Source organism: Micromys minutus (genome assembly GCF_963924665.1).
Source record: "Micromys minutus genome assembly, chromosome: 16".
NCBI lineage: Eukaryota > Metazoa > Chordata > Mammalia > Rodentia > Muridae > Micromys > Micromys minutus.
Window position 1 is genome coordinate 55,254,360 of NC_137985.1, and position 21,732 is coordinate 55,276,091.

General features: G+C 47.0%; 1 protein-coding gene across 2 annotated transcripts in view; it reads left to right on the plus strand.

Moving 5' to 3' along the window:
* The window catches only part of IGDCC4 (immunoglobulin superfamily DCC subclass member 4), a 32,849-nt gene that overhangs the window by 1,599 nt on the left and 9,518 nt on the right, over positions 1-21,732 (plus strand). For both annotated transcript variants that reach the window (XM_080930777.1, XM_080930778.1), the window contains exons 2-10: positions 8,559-8,912; positions 9,541-9,682; positions 14,307-14,443; positions 15,902-16,042; positions 16,669-16,824; positions 17,633-18,046; positions 18,498-18,662; positions 19,162-19,299; positions 20,639-20,809. In XM_080930777.1, coding sequence (XP_080786903.1) covers positions 8,559-8,912; positions 9,541-9,682; positions 14,307-14,443; positions 15,902-16,042; positions 16,669-16,824; positions 17,633-18,046; positions 18,498-18,662; positions 19,162-19,299; positions 20,639-20,809 — 1,818 coding nt within the window. The remainder of the gene's footprint in view (positions 1-8,558; positions 8,913-9,540; positions 9,683-14,306; positions 14,444-15,901; positions 16,043-16,668; positions 16,825-17,632; positions 18,047-18,497; positions 18,663-19,161; positions 19,300-20,638; positions 20,810-21,732) is intronic.

Consider the following 21,732-nt stretch of genomic DNA (forward strand, 5'->3'; position numbering starts at 1 on the left):
AGTTGGGAGACTGGACTCTTCTCCCCAATGCAGACTGTGAGGAACGGACATTGGGATTCTCCCTGGCTGCCACCTGAATGGCTACAGCAACTACTATTCTTGCCCTGGCTTGACCTCCTTTGAGTGTGTAAACCTCTGCAGTTTACAGACACCCCTACAGAGTGGAGGTCATCCATTCATTTCACAGTATATGCTGAGCACTCTGTAGGTTAACATGTACCTCACGCTCAGAATGTTGTGAATAAGGTCCTAGACCCAGGCTGTAAGGGGCCAGGACTGGCACGGTACAGCAGAAGAGAAGCTCTTGAGCCAAACTGGGAGACCAAGAAAGGTTCTGAAGAAAATGGAGAGAGGAAAAGGCAGCCCTGCAGAGGGGGGAGTCTTTCAGATCAAATCAGGGGGTGCCAACTCTGGGAGGTGATTTAGCTCACATCACTGCATCAAGCTAAATCTGGGTGGAGTTTAGAATACGGGGGTGGGGGTGGGAGTTGGTCAGGTGGAGGCGGGGTGGAGCTCGTGTCAAGAGAAGAAGCTAAGGAAGAAGCAAGTCCCAGCTCACAAAGTGCAGTGCCAGTCTCACTGAAGTTTCTAGCCTGAAACCCTCCTGCCCCACTGTGGGCAGGTTTTCAGACTAGCTTTGCATCAATCAGTTCACCACAGCCAATGTAGAGAATAGAAAAGCTCTCCTAGGGATAGATATGATGCCAGTGGCTGGCTAGTCTTCTGACAGATTGGGGCTGTAAACTCATAGGAGTCATTGAACTCATCTGAGGTCAATGGTAGGAAAGTGAGGTCTTTCACCATAAGAAGTGGGGCTCCCCCTTCCACTTGAGTTAGAATTTGGGGCTTGGGTAACACAGAGAGCTCTGAGAACATAGAAAACTTTTCCTTACCTAGGAAGCCCCCTTTCTACCATTCCTTTCTCAGACTTGACACTCAGGAGCCCATCTTTGAGGCTTGCTACCAGGGCCACCACTAGAAGCATTTTTTTAAAATTACATATATATGTGTATATATATGTAATTTTTCATAATGTACATGAAATATATATATAATATGCATTGCTGCTTTGCCTGTATATCTGGGTGAAGGTGTCAGATCCCCTGGAACTAGAGTTATAGGCAGTTGTATACTGCCATGTGAGTACTGCGAATTGAAACCTGGTCCTCAGGAAGGGCAATCAGTGCTCTTAACCAACCTCCAAGCCTTCTCTCCAGCTCTAGAACCTTCTTCTAATAGTGACTCTTTTGGGGGAGAGGGGGTTCCAAACAGGGTTTTTGTGTGTATTCCTGGCTGTCCTGGAACTCACTCTGTAGACCAGGCTGTCTTAGAACTCAGAGATCTACCTGTCTCTGCCTCCTGAGTGCTGAAAGTGTGCCACCACCACCAGGTTTTAATAGTAACTCTTGCTGTAATTTACCTAGACCTGTGAGCCTGTGTGTATTTTCATGACATCATTAAGCATATATTTATATATATTTTTTCCTGAAGGTACCTTCTTCAAGCTAAGGAATCTCATGATTATAACATCATAGAATGTCTGCACTCAAAGAAACATAAGAAGCCAGGCATCATGATGCCTATCTGTAACTCCAGTGCTTGAAAGACTAAGGCAGGAGGATTGCTATGAAATCAGTGCCAGTCTAAGCTATGTACTAACTCAACTTACCCCCTTCAAAAAAGAGAAATTTGCCAAGAGTTCATTTTACAGATAAGAAACCTGAATAATTGCCTAGAGTTATGCAATTAGAAACTGATCTGGTGCTAGACCAGTCTCCTGACTCTTCTTTGTAAGGCAGACCAGCCATTCTTCCCAGAGATTTGGTGCACACGTAGCAAGTTCATCATTGTCTCTGCACTTCTGCCTTCCATAAGAGAGGTTAGCAGCTTTAGGCCTGAGTCTTCTTTCTGGTTGATCCAAGGATATTGAATCCTTTTTTACCTACTTCCTACTTGCTCCAGAGGCTCTGAGGTACAGCAACTAGACTCGGAATTCCAGATGCAGAACAGATGTCACCACCAGGCAGGCCTGGGGCTCCCAGGAACGCAGGGGAAAGAATCTGTGGAGAAAATCCTAGTTTGATCAGGGGGATGGAAAATGAGGTTTGAGGAAGGGAAACCAGAAAGGAAGTCCTGAAGTCTAGCATGCTCTCTTCTGGGCCAGGCCAATTGTAGCTGTCTCCTGGCAAGGACTCCAGCCTGGGGATGTGGAGGGACATTGGGGTCAAGGAAGCCAAGGGCCAATGAGCTTTTCCTCTGGTGCAAATCAGTACTCTCCATCACTCAAAAGGAAATGTCTTACTTTATCATGACCTTGTTATGTAGTTTTAAAGACAGAGCTCTGACACATTTGAGTCACAGGTGAACTCTGAAGAAAGATACTTTTAAACATATGAACTGTATAGCAGAACCCACAGGGTAAAGGGCTCTCTACCCTTAGGATGTGTAGACAAAGTTTCAGTATGAATTTGTTGTTCTGTTTCTGTGTGCTTTTTGTTTGCTTGTTTCAAACAGGTCCAATGTACCCAAGGCTAGCCTTGAACTTACTAAGTGTTGGGATCACAGGATTCCCCCACCAAACAGTTTATGCAGTGCTGGGAACCAATCCCAGGGTTTCATGCATGCTTGGTTAGGATACAACCAACTGAGTGTATTCTGAGTTTCCAATCTCATTGCTATTGCAGCATTTTGTTAGGTGTCTAGTAGAAGTTACATAGTATGCCATGCAGTTCCTTCTTGTATTATTCAGATTATTCTTAGCCCTGCAGGGAGTTACTATATTTTCACAGATAACAAAGCAGAGGCTTAGAATGGCATAAGGGATTCTATATTCTTTGAGAGGGTCTGCATGTCTACACATGTCTTTTGAGGAATTTGTGTTGGATGTCTATTTTACACAACATACTGTTTTAGATTCTAAAGCCTAAAGGACAACTAGAATGTAATCCCAAGAGCTTGTTAAGGACAGACCAAACCAGGGCCAGGATTGTAGCTCACTTGTTAAGAGTGTTTTGCCTAGCATGTAAGTGGCCCTATGGCCCAGCCTATAATCCTAGTACTTAGAACTTAGAGGCAAGGGAATCAGAAATTCAAAGTCATTCTCAGCTGCACAAGTTCAAGACCAGCCTGGGTTACATGGGACCTTGTCTCAAAAAACAGTCTAGATTGGACACTGCAGCAATCCAGTACCCAGTTTCCTTGGGGCAGGAAGAGCAGGGAAAAATGTCTAAATCAGACTGGTTCAGAGCCTTTCTAAGAAGTAGCAAGGGGACCCACACGGCCCTCTCAGAGACTTTCGGTGACTTGTTAGGGATGGGTAGTTGGGCAAGAATAACAGAAGGCCCAGAAGGAAGCAGGCCATGTTGCATGAGGTTTTGATGTCACCCTAGAGGACACTGAGCCTCCTTGTCAGGATTGTAGATAGAGGGAGGGTTGAGGCCCTCCTTGTGTCCTTGGCAGCCATTCGACTCTCCTTCTAGCTGTTGGGGGGAGGGACTTTGTGGGTGGTGAGGAAAGTGGCCAAGGTTCTAGAAGAAACTGACTTGTACCTCTTGAGAAAGAAGAGTGGCCTATGGTGTCAGGGAGGATCACCCTTCACTGAGAATAAGCCATAAATCTGTGCAGAGGGTGAGGAAACTCTGCCATTTGTGGCAAGTCCTTGGCCTTGATCCCTCCCCCACCTATATGGTTAGGAGCATGTGCTATTTTGGCAGAGGAGCCCAGTTTGGTTCCCAGCGTGGAAGTTTGACTTCCAGTGGCATCATGCATATATGTGATGCACATACATACATTCAGGCAAAACACATAAAAATAATTTTTTTAAAAAATTAAATAATATTTCAGACTGTCTATGAATGGAAAAATTTTAGTTTGAATTTCTTTATATTTGTGTGTGTGTGTGTGTGTGTGTGTGTGTGTGCTCTTTGCATGTATACCTGCATGACAGAAGAGGGTATCAGCCCCTGTTATAGATGGTTGTGAACCACCATGTGGGTGCTGGGAATTGAACTCTCAACTCCTGGAAAAGCAGCCAATGCTCTTAACTGCTGAGCTATCTCTCCAGCCCCTGGTTTGGCTTTCTTGAAATGAAGCTTTATGTAGTTCAGGTTGGACTTGAACTCCCTATATTGAAGAGGATGACCTGGAACTTGGCATGTGTTAGGAGTTGAATTTAGGGACACAAACATGCTAGGCAAGCACTCCTATCACTGAGCTCTTGAACTTCTAGTCCTCCTGCCTCCGCCTCCCTAGTGCTAATATTTTCTTTCTCGGCTGTGTACCACTAAGCATCAATTATCCAGAGCTAGAGGATCAAACCCAGGACTGCTGGCCTGAGCTACATCCCTAGCCCAAGAAGAAGTTTGATGTAAATGTTTGAGTTTGGAAATTCCCATGTTTAAGGCTGGGGAAACTGAGAAAGAAGGGGTGAGGGAGGGGCTAGTCCAAGATTGTGCAAGAAATAACTGGACCTAGAATCCTATTAAAGGGGATCAATAATGGTGGAGAGGCACAAAGCTTGTTTCACCTCTAGGTGAGAAGAAGAATTCTTAAGAGACTTCCAAATAGCATTTGAAAATCTTCCCTGGAGGAAGGCAGAGAAGTCTCCTGAAGGAAGACTGGAGTCTGGGCAGTTTCCTGGAAAACCTTTTTTTCAGGACCAACAGCCCCCTTCTCCACCCCCAAGTTGCAGGTTCACCCGCTGAAACTAAGATTCCCCCCCCCCCGACCCCACCCCACCCCTCTTTCCAGTCCCTAGATTCCTTAGCGGTAGAATGGACCTTGAACTTCGGGATGTTGCCACTGAAATGGGTCTGCTAGTCGTTGCTCTCTGAGGCAGATCCCTGTTCTTTCTGTGTCTTCATCCCTGTGGCTTTCCCTGATTCCGCCTTATTGGGTCCCTCTGAGGTGGTGAAGTTAGACATCTGCTGATCCATGAATATTCAGAAAGGGAACTGGAGCTCCTGCCCCCCCCCACCCCCACACCTCCCCCCACCCCCGCCAGCCACCAGCCCCTCTGGCGGCTGTCCTGTCGGCCAGAGCCCAGGCTGCTGACATACCCAGCAGCTGCTCGGGCCCCAACTGTTCACATTGTTTGTTCAGCACAGCAGGAGATTTTTCAAGCCCCGGACGTGCTTTAGGGGGTGGGGAGGTTGCCAGAGGACTCGAGGATTCCTGTTATATGGGGCTTTTCTCCCCTGAAATCCAAGCCTCCAATTCTGCCTCCGGACCAGAGCATTTGAAGCTGCTGGGCTGGGAGCCCAGGCTTGCCTTCCTTCCACAACTCTGAATTTGAATCATGGAATCTGGGGCTTTAGAAGAGAAAGAGCTGAATGCTAAGGGCAGCAAAGAGCATTTGTGTTGCTCCTTACCGTGTACCCAGGGTCTTACAGAATAGGGCTTTGGGCATAACTGTGTAGTGAGCTTTCGCCTGACCTGCATAAAACCTTTGGTTTTATTCCCAGTACCGAACCAAAAAATATCGAGCTCCTCTACTTGAATGCTGTCCATCTGGCCTGAACCTCTGACAGGCAGCACTTGGTTGATCCTCACAGGTTCAGTAGCATCTTTATTTTAAATATGTGGAAACTGAGTACCAGAGGGTACCCCTGGTTGTCACAGCTGGAAGGAGACTGGGACCTTGATCTCTCTCTCTCTCTCTGTGTGTGTGTCCATCCATGTAAATGTGTAGGTCAGCATGAAGAGGTAATTGCCCTCTTTTTAAGGTAAGGGCATAACCCTGAGCCTAACAGCAACACGTGGTGTCCTGCATATAGCAGTACTGGTTCACTACAGCTGAAGAGGAGGGAGACTTTGAGAAGGAGAAAGTGGCCTTGAGCTGTCTCAGCAGCTAAAGCATTGGAGCAAGGGGATCACTTTATTTACTCAGAGCCTACCTGCTAGCCACATTGACTGTGCATTTGCTGTCTTGTCTTGGCATCATGTATACAGATACTACCATTAAAGCAATGTCACAGCAATAATATAATAAATTATATTATAGTAATTTACAATAAATTATATCTTAATAATAAATGTATTAATATAAATAAAGGGAAATTATTTTAAATTTTTTTTATTTGATGCATATGAGTGTTTTGCTTGTAGATGCATGGGCCTCAGATCCTTTAAAACTGGAGCTACAAATGATTTTGAACCACCATGTGTTTGCTGAGAATTGAACCCCAGTACTCTCCAAAAGTAGCAAATACCCTTCCTTAATAGTTGAGCCACTGATCCAGTCCCCACTTTAATTTCAGAGATGGTCTCTTACCAGTCTTGGAGCTTATTGGTGAAACTGGCTCCAGGGACTGACCTGTCTCCACCTTCCTAGCACTTGGATTACAAGTGTGAGTTCAAGAATACAAACTCAGATCTTTTCCATCTGGGCCATCTTTCCAGTCACTGGAACCTTAACTGGGCAGGGACTGTCTTCTCCCCTAGCAGTGTGCATTACTCAGGCCAGCCTTGCAGCCAAGCCTGTCCTGTCCTGCAGAGATTTGCTGAAGGAGTTGGATGGAGGTGATCTGGTCAGGTTCTTTCTGACCCTTCATCCTTCACATTTCTTTGCAGGTACCTTTGCCTTGGCCAGTTAGTACTTCCTTTTCTTGCTATTATTATTACTTTATTATTATCATTAATTTTATGTGTATAAGTATTTTGCCTGCATGTATGCCTGTTTGTACCATGTGTGTGCCTGATGCCTGAAGAGGCCATAAGAGGGAATCAGAGCTCCTGGAACTAGAATTATGGATGGTTGTGAGCTGATAGGAGTGCTGAGCCTGAGTTCTAGTTAGTATTCTTAACCACTGAGACTTCTCTCCAGTCCCTGGACTATCTTATTCTGCTTTGAATGATGCAGGGAGAAAACATGGACACACAGAGGAGTCTAGGTGTTGACCAATGTAGCAGACAGAGGAACAGTATGTAGGGGAACATAGTTGGAACACTGTGAGATGGTGCTGTGTTTGTTCTGGAACAGATGTCTTTGTATCAGTGGATAAACTGAGACCCAGAAGATGTACCTGACCCAAGGCCATACATCTTTCTGACTGCCTAGCCTTCCTGCTTTGTCCCTCCAGCCTTGACATGTGATGAGATATCACCTCCATTCTTAGTCGGCTTTCAGATGTGCCAATGTGCTTTGTGGTGAGGTAAACCAGACACTGAGTAGAGATCTTGGTGTGGTGACTGGGTTCTTATGAGAAAGGGAGGCAGCAGGGCAACTGTGATGAAGCACACACATGGAGATCTATCACTCCATGACAATGATGAACAGGCCCTGTTGAAGCACTGATTATGATAAGAAATATTTCCATTTGTGATTTTTGCCTTGATATAGGATAGTGTACACTCTATTCTAATCCTCTTTCTCTTCCCTTCATGGCAGGATGGCAGGGGCAGGGTTAGGGTCTACAGGCAGCATTTAAGTATACACCACACACACACACACACACCACACATACCACACACACACACACACACACACACACACACACACACACTCCACACACATACACACATGCGTGTACTCATAGTACATTTCTCAGATTTCCAACTACAGAAATTTTCTAGTTTGTGTGGTAGGAGAAATAGTGGTGGAGATGAGATATTGGATTTCTGGAGGACTAAAACCACTGAGCCACCACACAGTGCCAGGCAATGCTACATTGTGTACACATCACCCAGTGGCCCTAAAAGGAAAGAATTGCTCTGAATTTTTTAAACTAAGATACAACTCACAATTTATATAGAATTTACTAGGTGTACAGATATTTTTTTATTTGAGACAGATTTTCATATAGTCCAGACTGGCTTCCGAATTTCTACTAAGCTGAGGAATGAGGATGGCTCTGAATTATTGATCCTCCTGCATCTATCTCTGTAATATTGGGATTACAGGTGTGCGCCACCTCACTCGGTTTAGCTAGGGGTTAGACCCAGGCCTCAGGGAATGCTATGCAAGTGTTCTACCAACTGAGTTATAGCTCCACACCCCCACTCTACCCTGTGGTTTTGAACATACTAATAAGGTTGTGTTGCCTTGACCACTGTCTAATTCTAGAACATTTTCCTCAAAAAGAAACCCCGTGCTTCTTAGTGGTCACTCCCCATTCCTCTCTGCTCACGATTCTTGGTAACCATTAATCTACTTGCTGACTTATGGACATTTCACAGAAATGGAATCACAAAGTGTGTGGCATCTGGTGGCTGGTGGCTTTACTTGGCATGAAGTTTCCAGAGTTTTTCTGTGCACTAGCATGTGTAAGGCTTCATCCCTTCTGTTGACAGGGTAAAATATTAGTCACTTATCAGGTGAAGAGCAAACATTTGGGTCAAGTCTACCTTCTGGCTGTTGTTATAAGATGCTATGAGCTGGGTCTTTTGTGGGCAAAGAAGTCAAACTGTGGGGAGGTGGGACTCAAGAACTAGGGGGCTGCTAGCAAACAGAGAACTGGTGCAGTAACACATGGGCTCTCCTTAAGTGAATGACATTGGGTAGTTAATCAGGGACCGGGAGGCCACACATCCACAGCCCTGGTGTCTCTTTCTCCTCACAGGGGAGCTGCCATTGCTCCAGGAGACAACTATTAAGCTGAGCTGTGATGAGGGACCCCTGCAAGTGATCCTGGGCTCTGAGCAGGCTGTGGTGCTGGACTGTACTTTGGGAGCTGCTGCTGCTGGACCACCAACCAGGGTGACTTGGAGCAAGGATGGAGACACTGTGCTGGAGCATGACAACCTGCACCTGCTACCCAATGGCTCCCTGTGGCTGTCCTCACCCCTAGATCGAGAAGACAGTGATGATGAGGAAGCTCTTAGGATCTGGAAGGTCATTGAGGGCAGCTATTCCTGTCTGGCCCATAGCCCGCTGGGAGTGGTGGCCAGCCAAGTTGCTGTGGTCAAGCTTGCCAGTAAGTGCTTGCATCTGGGGTGAGGGTGGAGATTTGGAGACCAATGGGAACAAGGGATAGGGAAAAGGATCTAAAGTTAGTTACCTGCATCAGAACCAGGAGCCCAGCGCAGGTTCTCTGCCACCTGTCCTGTCGTACTCACTGGGTTTTCTCCTGCTGTTATCTTCTCTTGCTGTTCAGTGCTCCATCAGCTGGGTCTTCGATCCATCACACTCCTTCTCTACCCTTTGAGTTCTAGGGTTGGCTTGTCTGCCAGGAAGAGACCAGGGGCCCAAAGGTGATTCTTTCTGTTTCCTACCCACACACCACAGTGTACAGGGATATAACCCTGCCCTATCCTCTAGGCACTGGTTCCTCAGGACTCTCTAGAGGCACAGAGTACCTGGAAATACACATCTTCCTATAGTGTGACTATGATGGTAATGTTGGACATGGGTACCTTCAAATTACATGCTGTCAGCACCATCTGACCAGTAATCATTTCTTAACCCTTGGCCACCATCCTGCTCTCCAACTGTGTCTCCCTTGTTCTGGTTTTGCTTGGCTGTGTTTCTGCGACTCTTTGTTCTGTGTCACTGTGCTGACAACAATCTCACTCTCTTTCTCTCCTCACTATACTCATCCCCAGCACTTGCAGACTTCTCTCTGCACCCCGAGTCCCAGACTGTGGAGGAGAATGGGACAGCACGCTTTGAATGCCACACTGACGGACTGCCAGTCCCCATCATTACTTGGGAAAAGGACCAGGTGACTGTGCCTGAGGAGTCCCGGTGAGTGCCCCTCAGGGAGTCTGGCCCAGTGTGTAGGGCAGAGGGTTCTGGGATGTGCTTAGAATTGGGATTCTTACAGCAAAGGTGGCTCTAGTCACCTAAATTCACCCACGAGCCAACCATTAGCCTGACTTCTAGTGAGAAAGTTTCTTCCCTGGAAGAGAAGCTAACCACCCGGCTGAGGTGCAGAGAACTAAGGGACAGTCTAGAGCTCTTCCCGGTCCACCATTTGCTTTATCTAGGGCTCTAAGAGCCAGATGGAGGCTATTATCTATTTGCTGGAAGAAGACTGGCCTCTGCTCTGCTCTTTCCAAGGTTCCTCTGGAGTTTCTCCCTAGACACATACTTCTCTTCCTATCTCCACTCTATCTTGTCAGGCACAGGGTCTATCTTGTTTAAATCACTCCTCTTTTTATAAAGATAGTGGCTTGGTGGAACAATCCCAGGGAAGGTTCTAGGTTGAAAGCCAAGCAGAGGACAACCATGATTTTTTTTCCCTCTGCTGTGGCCTCTTGACATGTCCTGATGCATATACAGCAGACCAAAACCCAGAGGTTCACTGCCTCTGTGGCCTCTGGGTTGGCTTGCTTCAAGTTTTACCCCATGGATTCTTACACATTTTTGGAGAACGTGGCTCCAAAGGTCTCTCCCAGGTACTCTGCAATCCTCTGCTAAATGGAAGTGGGATCCCAGCCCCTACACATGCTTAGAAACATTGGCTTGCAAACCACTCCCAAGTACATCCAACTCCTTCTTGACTGCTGGGCTGTCTCATCATTGCTGACTTTTGACCCAGTGGTGGGAGTGGAAGGTGTAGAAAAGTCACAGAACACTGATCAGATAAAGTCAACAGATAAAAATCCTTGTTGACATAGTGGAGCTTGGTCTCCACTCCTACTTAGCACAACCCATTCAGTTCTTGTCTCCCTAGATCTGTGAAATAAAATATGAAGGGCATTTAGTTAAGTTGTAATTTCCCAATGTGGTCTTCGTAGCATGTTTGTTTGTTTTGTTTTAGATAGGGTCTCATTGTAGCTCAGGCTAGCCTCAAACTCTCAACATTAGCCAAGGATTGTTGCAGTAAATATTAAAAAAAAAAAAAAAAGGGCTTATCTCTTTACCAGCCCTGAGGTCTCACTCCTCAGGCCCAACCCTGATATAGAGCTGTGTGCACCTCTGATGCCCGGTCCGAGCCACCATGGCCCAACTTGTCCGTGCAACTTCCTTCCCTTTGCGGTTTACTACTACCTGTTCTCCGCCTCTGTCCTGGGGTATTTCTGTACCCCCAAATCCCACACAAATGCAACTCTACAGCCCAATAGCTTTTCATACAGGTTTATATGTTCAATTCTCAATCCACAAACCTTCTACACAACAAGATTACATCAACTAGACAAAGATACAAACTGCCCTTTATATAAAATGCTAGGCCTATAAAATCCTTAGTGTTCATAGCTATTTAATGTCAATTAATATCACCTGGGTCTAGCTGGTTCTTGGGAAACTTCATGCTGCCACGACCTTCACCCTCTGTCCTCTGACCTCCTCAGAGCTCTCTACCCTCTCTACTTCCCTCACCCCACCCAGTCACTGGCTTTCCTTTATTTTACTAATTAAAATGGGAAGGTTCAGTTGGAATCATGTGACTAGGCAGCCATTCTTGGGGAAGTGGAATTACAATACATTACAATACATATGTATATGTATCAATAATAATTATATATTTTTATATTGTATTTTGTAATATAACAATAATACAACAGCTTCAGGACAATCTACAAAGGATGACCCTGAACTCCTGATCTTCCTCTCTGCCTAATACTGAAATGACAGTTTATATGGTATTGGGAATGGAACCCAGAACTTTAGACATCCTAAGCAGGTATTCTTAGCAACTGAGCTACATCCCCAGCCCAAAGATATATTTTTAAAATTTATATAAACAAAAAAGAAAAAAATTTTTTTCTCATTGCCCAACCACTGTTATTTAGAGAGACTGGTCAATTGTTTGCTTCCTGACAAAGGGTCTTGCTAGGTACCCCAGACTGGCCTTCTGCCCTGGACTCCACAGTCCTTGAATTATATAGGCCTGTGGCAATATCCCTGGCCTCATTTATTAATTGTGTTTTTGCTTTTCTTTCTTTGGTAGATTTCTGTTTTGTTTTAAATATGGTCTCTCTGTGAATCCCCAGGCTTGTCTAGACCTTACTGTGTAGACAAGGCTATCCTCCTCAAAACAGTGGCGATCAGACTTTCCCTCCCAACATCTAATTCAGGCATCACTCATGGAGCCACAGACCTCACCCATAAGGTGGGGCTGCCAGCTCCTAGGCCCCAGAAGTGCTTACCACCAAGTCCTCTGAAAATTGATCCTGGCCTATAAATAGTCTAGGCTCACATGTCCCAGCACATTGTGTCAGGGAATAAAGAAATGTCTAAAACAGCAACTTGATTATGGCCAAGATATGTATTTTTGCATGTGTCCAGATATACAAATATGCTAGTAATAAACTTAGCTCAGTGGTCCCAAGAGATTGTATTCCTTAGAGTTGGGTGAGAGCATTTGTAGCACAAATACACTCTGTCAGGGGAAAGACACATACTTTTGTAACCAATAATAAAGGCTAAACACCAAGGCAATTCCCTGGTATTTATGATCTACCTACCTACCTACCTACCTACCTACCTACCTACCTACCTACCTGTCTATTTCAAGGTAGAGTCTCTGTGGCCTAGGCTGGTTTAGAGTTCCTAATTCTCTTGCTTCCACTTCCCAAGTGCTAAGATTACAGGCATGTGCCACCATGCCTTGTCCATGAGGTGCTGAGGCTAGAACCTAGAATGTCCAGAGTTTTGTGTCTGCTAGACAGTCACTCTTCCACCTGAGCTACATCCCATCAGCCCCATTAATCTCTAATAATAGTGAATACTTTTTCTTGCATTGGAGCCAGTTATGAGTAAGACTAAAAAATAAATTTATATTAAAATGCCAAAATGCACAACCTTATAGAACTAAAAGGAAAGTCTTCTACTGACTAAACACAGTGCTTACTGTTTTGAGTATTCCACCATGTTTTTTAAAATACACACATGGTTCACACCTGTGTAGATGTGTTTGGGGTTTATGACTTACAGTATCTATGTCCCTTAAGGAATGTGAGCCCCTGGATTAGAGATGTGAAGTTTGCAGGGTGGGAATTGCTGGACCCTTTCTTTGGATGAGAAAACTATTACCCAGACTTGTCATGTTACTTGCTACAGTCACACACAATAGAACTTGCTCTTTCAGCTCTCGACACTGCTGCTTCTGTGTTGAAGCCCATGGTTACAAAAGAAAGTGTGGAAAGGAATTCTACTAATTGAGCCATATCCTTAGCTCCTGGTTTTAGGTTTTAACTGCTCCAGCATGAAGACCCTGGGTGCACGCCCTTCTCTGAGATTCAATTTTGTTACCATAAAATGGAGTTTGTGATTCTCAGGACTTGTAGGGTTCCTTTGAAGGTCAAAGGAGATAAGGGAATAAGGGAATTTTTGTTAGGAAGAGGAAGAGGAAACACAGGTAAGAGGTTAATGGGGGGGGGGTGCTCAGAGAGATGATGGCTAGCAGTTAATGTGAACTACTCCTTTAGAGGGAGTTAGCTGCCAGGACCACATCAGGTTGCTCGCAACTGTTAGTAACTACAGCTTCATCTGTAATCCAGCCTTTTTCTCTACTTTGCAGACACCTGCATTAATACATACATACACATACACTGTTTTTGATTTTGTTTTTAATCTTCAGGGGAAAAAAGAGGTTTAAAACACCCAAATTCTTTTTTGTTTGTGTGTTTTTAAGATTTATTTTTTTATTTTATGTGAGCACACTGTAGCTGTTTTCAGACACACCAGAAGAGGGCATCAGATCCCATTACAGATGGTTGTAAGCCACCATGTGGTTGCTGGGAGTTGAACTCAGGACCTTTGGAAGAGCAGTTGGTGCTCTTAACCACTAAGCCATCTCTCCAGCCCAGCACCCAAATTCTTAAGAGTATATGTGTGTAATAAAAAGTTAAGTTTCTCACAGCTCCAGCTTCCAGACTACCCAGGTCCCCTCCTCAGAAACAACTCCCTTTTATGAGGACATTCAGTACATATATAAACTAGTAAGAATTTGGGTCTCCGCTCATGTTATCCTGAGGCACCAAAGCACACTATGCAAATGAAACCTGGACCTGCAGAGTTCCTTTGCAGGAAGTCCCCACACCTGTGAAGCCAGAATACACCCAACAGTTTTCATTCTCTGTGTACAGGGTTACAGTAAACACTGACATATGTTTGCTGTATGTGTCTGAGACTGAACTGTGGTAGAGAGTCCCAGAAGTGCCAGGGCTAGATCAACAGCTCCTTGATGTTGAATCATGCCACCAGCTTGTCCAGAAAAGAGAGTGTACTGGGTGATGCCTACAGGACAAATATACCTTCCATGATTTCCTCTCCTGCCTGAGCTGTTATTAAACATTTTAGTCTTTGCCAGTCTGTTAGGTGAGGCTGTATCTTAAAGTTCGGATTTGCATTTCTGTCCCTATGGGCCATCTCCTCTATCACCTTCCCCCCACTTCAAAGGCTCCCTCTGCTTCTTTCTAAGGCTTATCACGCTGCCCAATGGCGTCCTCCAGATCCTGGATGTCCAGGATAGTGATGCAGGCTCCTACCGCTGTGTGGCCACCAATTCAGCCCGCCAACGATTCAGCCAGGCAGCCTCACTCAATGTGGCCCTCAGAGGTAAGGGGACAGTCAGACAGGAAACCTGGGGAATAGCTATCTTGGAAATGAAAGGGACTGGACCCAGGTCTTCAGAAAGTGGATTAGGTAGTAGTTCTACATGGGGTTTGGGACTCCAACTGGCAGTAGGGGATTCATTCTTTCTTATGAGATGTCTGTGCTTCCTACAGTTGGACAAGGACTGGAGAGCAGGCAAGGTATCAAAAGAGGGGTATCAATGCCCCACAGCCTCTGGTCTCTTCTGTTCTTCCAGGAGGCTAACCTAATATGCCAGTCTGGCTTCTTGCCACCCATACTCTGTTCCTTTTTTGCCTTTCTTTTTCTTTCTTTCTTTCTTTCTTTCTTTCTTTCTTTCTTTCTCCTTCTTTTTTCCTTCTCTCTCTCTCTCTCCCTCCCTCTCTCTCTCTCTCTCTCTCTCTCTCTCTCTCTCTTCTTTTCATTAAAAAACGACATTTATTTTGTGTGTGTTCGTGCACAAGTCCTATAGCATCCATGAACAGAAAAGGATTTGTGGATCCATCAGACTTAACAACAAGCATCTTTAGCTGTTTTTTTTTTTAACGATTTATTTATTTATTACATATAAGTACACTGTAGCTGTCTTCAGACACACAAGAAGAGGGCATCAGATCTCATTGCAGATGATTGTGAGCTACCATATGGTTGTTGAAATTTGAACTCAGGACCTCTGGAAGAGCAGTCAGTGCTCTTAACCACTGAGCCATCTCTTCAGCCCCCTTTAGCTGTTTTGTAAGTCTTTTCTGTCTTTCTTTGAAAAGCTCCTGCCAGGATAAGGTAGTAGCAAGGGCACTGGTTTGGGGGGTCATGAAGACCTGTTTTGAATCCTGACTCTCCTCACCATCTGTGTGACCCTGAGATGGAAATGGAAAGTGTTTGGCATTCAGCAGCTGCTCAACAGATCTCACTGCAAGCCTCCCCAAGGTTGCTTACTTGTGCCATCCCTTCCATCCTCTTGTCTTTGGGCAGTCTATGCTTCCCCCTGTTGGACAAACTAGATGTTCACTGTTCTGCTGCAGGGAGAGAGAACTGGACACAGAAACACAGGGCAAAGCTTCCTTGCTAAAAAGGACTGCCCACCTTTTGCTTGTAGAGCCCAGAGGCACTTTGGTAATTGGATCTATCTAACTCACACAACGCTTTAAAGGCAGTCTTAGATCTAGAACTGGGTGCTGAGTCTAAGGCAGATACCTCCTGGGCTGAACTTGGGCAGGGAAACATGGTGGGAGGTATCGTCTACCCAGTAATTTGTGGGGTTCATTTTGTGTAGGAGAGCATTCTACTGGCTCCGAGAGAAAGAACTCTGAGGCATATTCCAGCTCTGCTTGGCAGCCGCTTTCCCCTTCTAACAGAAAGAACCATGATGTCCCTGGCCCCCTGCTTTAGTCATTCAGAAGCAGCGGGTGGCAAGCTGACCCTGACCTCCTATCTTCTCTACAGGGTCTTTGGAGGCTACCAGGGGCCAGGATGTGGTCATAGTGGCAGCCCCAGAGAACACCACGGTGGTGTCTGGACAGAGTGTAGTGATGGAGTGTGTGGCCTCTGCTGACCCCACCCCTTTTGTGTCCTGGGTCCGACAGGGTAAGTGCCAAGGAAAGAGGAGGAGACTGGGGGATTGGGTAAGATGGTACAGTATCTCACAGGCTCCAAGTCAGGAGCTTCTACCTAAAGATGGAAGGAGAGATTTGACTCCACAGAGTTGTTCTCTGACATAAGCACACACAAGTATGCTCACATGTACACACATTCATGCAGTAATAAAGTCTAAAGAAGGTTGTATTAAAGCCCAGTGGTGGTGGCACACATCGTTAATCCCAGTACTCAGGAGGCAGAAGCAGGTGGATCTCTGAGTTTGAGGCCAGCTTGGTCTACAGAGTGAGTTCCAGGGCAGCCAAGACTACTCAGAGAAACCCTGCCTCAAAAATCTAGAGAGAAGGGGCAGGAAGAGAGGCGGGTGGGGGGGGGTTGTATTAAATATCTGTCCCGCCCACCAGAGGCCATTTAGCTATTGTTTACCCACCTCCTATCTACCTTTCCATCTAGGGATCAGAGTTAGAAGGAACTGGGATTCAAGCCAGACACTGTGGTGCAGCTTTGCGGGGGTTGAGTGGGGGTCAGGGGTGGCTTGGTGGAATTCTTGTAGTTGGAGAGGGTGTAGAGGGACAGTTCCAGCGTCCCCCTTCAGCCTGCTCCTTCTCTTTTACCAGATGGGAAGCCTATCTCCACGGATGTCATCGTTCTGGGCCGGACCAATCTACTCATCACCAGCGCACAGCCTCGGCACTCTGGAGTCTATGTCTGCCGAGCCAACAAGCCCCGCACCCGCGACTTCGCCACTGCGGCCGCTGAGCTCCGAGTGCTTGGTATGGACTAGCGCTGTAGGACGGGTGTGTGTTAGAGGGAGAAGGGGCGATCCTAGAAGACTAAACGTGAGGGGGACGACATGAAAGAAATTTGAATTTACTGATTGATGGTGGTTGTTGGAGGACTGGATTCTGTAGCTGGAGGGGTGGGGTGGGTAGTAGATGGGACGAATTGAGAAAGGGATGGAGGAGAGAGGTATTTAAAGCCTGGCTTCGTCATGAGGAGTGAGAGCATGGGCGAGCAGGAGTGTGGTGGGTTTATGGGAGGAGATAGTGGGATGGTCTCTGAGGGGTGTGAAGCCCAGGGGCCATAATCTACGTGGTAGCACTCGGAAAGCTGTGGCAGAAGCGTGAGTTCGATGCCAGCCCGAGCTAGAGTTGAGGCCAGCTACAGAGTGAAAAGCCTATCTCAAAACAAACTTATCAATCAGTCAATCAAACAAACAAATCAGCTCGAGTGGTGCTGAGGTGGGCAGATCAGAAATTCAAGGCCAACCTGGGCTATAAAAGAGATTTCTCAATACAACAGAAAACTGGGGCCAGGTTTGCTGAAAGCTGGAGTAATTGGTGGATATAGGAAGCAATGGGGAAGAGTTACAGCCTAGAGCTCTAGAGCTGGAAATCTGCTGGGCGCTGGAAGAAAGGAACACTAGCCCGGGAGGGGCCCGTGGCGAGTGGGCAGGCGGGTGGACCAGAGTTGGGCCCGGGTGACTATGGGAGAGGACTTCAGAGTGAGGCTGGGGGCGCGGTGTTGGGACACTTGAAGAGGGGTAGTAGGTCCTCTAGTCAGTTTCCCTCCTGCCCCCAGCTGCCCCAGCCATCTCGCAGGCGCCCGAGGCTCTGTCGCGGACGCGAGCCAGCACTGCGCGCTTCGTGTGCCGGGCGTCCGGGGAGCCACGGCCTACGCTGCACTGGCTGCACGATGGGGCCCCATTGCGACCCAACGGGCGCGTCAAGGTGCAGAGCGGTGGCGGCAGCTTGGTCATCACCCAGATCGGCTTGCAGGACGCTGGCTACTACCAGTGCGTAGCGGAGAACAGCGCGGGAACCGCCTGCGCTGCAGCGCCCCTAGCAGTGGTAGTTCGAGAGGGGCTGCCTAGCGCCCCGACTCGGGTCACAGCCACGCCTCTGAGCAGTTCTGCTGTGTTGGTGGCCTGGGAGCGGCCTGAGTTGCACAGCGAGCAAATCATTGGCTTTTCTCTTCACTACCAAAAGGCAAGGGGTATGTGTACTCTTGACCACGGGATCCCAGTTAGGGCAAGTACGGGTTGGATAATTAAAGAATTGCCTAGTGGTAACCTCCGCAGATGAGGGGAAGGGATGGGGAGCAATCTTGCTGGGAAGTGATCTTCAGTCTAGTATTAGATTATAGAGTGTACACACACTCCTTCCCGGAGACAATCCTTCTTTTTACAGGGTTCAAGGAGCCGTCGTCCATCCCGGCTAACTGCAGGAGTGGCCACTTCAATTAGACAGCGCTGGGAAATTCCTGGCCTATTCTGGAATTAAATACAATGGGTAGACTAGATGACAGGGACATTTATATCCTTTACCCTAGATTGTCTGTGGTGTTGTAGCTATACATAGACCAGTAGGATCCCCAGAAAGTCTTCAGCTGACCAGACATGGGGTGGGCTGTGACAGTCCCTTTGTTCCCCGTGCTACCACCTCAGGAGTGGACAATGTGGAGTACCAGTTTGCAGTAAACAATGACACCACAGAGCTGCAGGTTCGGGACCTGGAACCCAACACGGATTATGAATTCTACGTGGTGGCCTACTCCCAGCTAGGGGCCAGCCGAACCTCCAGCCCAGCCCTGGTGCATACACTGGATGATGGTAGGACCTTTGAACCTGTAGTGACCTGGAACCTAGAGACATTCCCACCCAGGGACAGTGTGGCCCAAGGCCTTCTTCCCTGCCTTGTGATGTCTGTTGTACCCTATAAAGCAGTGGGCAGAGGTTCTTCTTTCCAGTGTAAAATGGGAAAACTGAGGCTCAGAAAATGAAAATGTCTTGCCAAGCTCAGCAGGACATCTGGGACTTGAGCCCAGATCTTGATTCCCTGTATCATGCAGCCCTTCTTCCTAATGCTTATGTACTATCCAGCCATTGGATATGAAAGCTCTGGCCCACACTGTCCACTAGCTGTGGGATAGAAAAGATGTCTCCTCATCCTCCAGCTTAGGGCTCCCCTGAGAAGTCCCCTTTCCTCCTTCTGATCCTGGGCCTGGGCCTACTTCTGACTTGCTGTATGACCTGGGCAAATCTCTGACCACTCCTGACCTTGTTTCCCTGTCGGTGGAGAGGAACTCATAACAATGTCCTTCTGTCTCAGTCCCCAGCGCAGCACCCCAGCTCACCCTGTCCAGCCCCAACCCCTCGGACATCAGGGTGGCATGGCTGCCCCTGCCCTCGAGCCTGAGCAATGGACAGGTGGTGAAGTACAAGATAGAGTACGGTTTGGGGAAGGAAGGTGAGTGGAGCTGGGGCAGTACAGAGATGTCAGTGGGAATAGGGGTCCTCCCCTAGATGGGGGGAGTTGTCAGTGGGAAGGTGGCCTAATGGGGGCATGGGAAAGCTCTGGAAAAGGTCATTGGGAGACTAGATAGATAGGTTGATGTGTAAGTATTTGTGCAAGCCCAAAAGCCTGAGTTCAATCTCAGACTTCATGTTAAAAGACAAAAGGGCCTGGCATGGTGGTAGTGCCTGTTTGTAATCCCAGTGTAGGGAAGGTGGAGACAGGAGGACATCTTGAGCTCACTGGGCTAAAGCCAGTGAGTTCTAGGCCAGAACTCACTGTGCAGAAGAGAAGGTGGACAATACCAAAAAATGACAACAGAGGTTGTCCTCTGACCTCTACATGCATGTGCACACACATGTACCTGCACATATGTGAACACTCACACTCATGGACACACATAGAAACAGTGTTTGGGGACAGTCGAGAAAAAGGAAGACAAAGAAGGTCAGTAGCTTGAGCACAGGTAAGAAGTGATCAGGGAATCAGGGGAGTCTTGGCCTCTGTGTCCTTCTGTGAAGCAAGTAACTAGCCTACATCCTTTGAACCCTTCTAGGGTTTTGCGTTTGTTTGTTTTTAAGATTTACTTATTTTATGTATATGAATGCTCTGTCTGCATGTACACCTGCTTGCCAGAAGAGGGCATCAGATTACATTACAGATGGTTGTGAGCCATGGTGTGGTTTCTGGGGATTGAACTCAGGACTTCTGGAAGAGTAGTCAGTACTCCTAACCATTGAGCCATCTCTCCGCCCCCAGAAACCTTCACCTTCTAGTTTAAACACCATAGAAAAGGCGGGCGGCTGTAGGAGAGCACATGGAACATGGGCAGATCCTACTGGGGAGATGATGCTGGTCTGGGGGAGGTGATGTGGTTTGGAAAGAAATGGAGAGTGAGGAAAAAAAAAGTGGGGAGGGCTAGGGTAAAGCTAAAGAGTGAGGCAGGAGGCTGACCCAAGACAGCAGTCAAAGCTCCTGACGCCAGGTACTGCTTAGTGCCCTTAGCTAGTCAGCAAGCCTATACAAGGGGTGTGTACTGGCTGTTTTTGATTCACAGGGGAGGAGAAAAGTTCCTGCCTTGGTCTTTCCATGTTGAACCAAGGCCAATGGACTTCAACAACTATAGGTAGAAGCCCCAGAGTCAACCTGGAAGTATAAAGCCTGCCTCCATGCTGAGGAGTTAGTGCCCAAAGGACCCTGGGAACCTGAAATAGAAAAGTCAGTGTGGTAAATTTAGAGATCAATGGTCTCCCAATGAAGGGCACCCAGAAGCCTGTCGTTTTTGTCCCAGAAGATCAGGTTTTCTCCACTGAGGTGCCTGGAAATGAGACACAACTTACGTTAAACTCACTTCAGCCAAACAAGGTGTACCGGGTCCGGATTTTAGCTGGCACTGGGGCCGGCTATGGAGTCCCTTCTCAGTGGATGCAGCACAGGACACCTGGTGTGCACAACCAAAGTCATGGTATGGAACTATATGGGCAGACTGGACAGTGGGTACATGTGATCTCTGGCCTTGGAACCAGGGTCGACCCCCTGCACAAACCTGTTGTTGCCCCACCCACACCCCTACACACACATACTTGATGCACCAGGGAGGCCTGGGTATAGGAGGAAAGGTCTGCTCTCAAATATATCCCTGTTCACTCTGTGACTTCTACAAGCCACTCACATCTTTAAAGCTTCATTACTACCAAGGGGTGGCAGCAGGATTAGTAATGTAATTATACACAAAGTGGTTGGCACAGAGTAGGAGCTCCTTGGGGTGAGACCAAGGCTCATTTGGCAGAGTGCTTGCCTAGCTAGGTTCAATCCCCCAGAATTGCATAAACCCCAGCATACCAGAAATTGCAGGTCTGACTCACCTACACAGTGAGTTTGGGACCAGAGTAGGAGGCATAAAACTGTTTCAAAGAAAGGAAGAAATCCATTTAAAAAAATAGCTGGCTTTGCCAAGAGATCCAATAAGACAGTGGTTAAATGGCCACAAAGTCTCCAGGTGAGTGGCAGTGGAAACTCATGCCTTTAATCCCAACACTCGAGAGGCAGAGGCAGGCTGATTTCCGAATTCAAAGACAGCCTCGTCTACAGAGCAAGTTCCAAGAGAGCCGAGGTTACACAGAGAAACCCTGTCTCAAAAAAACCAAAGAAACCCCCCCCCCCAAAAAAAAGACTACAAAGTCGGCTATCATATTTAGACATTAGACAAGCTATTGATTTTTTAAAAACTGGATTATAGACTTATAAGAATGAAGTAAAAATATGCAAAGTTTGCTAAGATGGCCCAGCTAATAAAGGGGCTTGCTTCTTTTTTCTGGGGATCTGATTCCCATTGTCTCCCCAGAATTTTTATGGTGAAAAAAAAAATGAGTCCACGGCCTTGCGCAG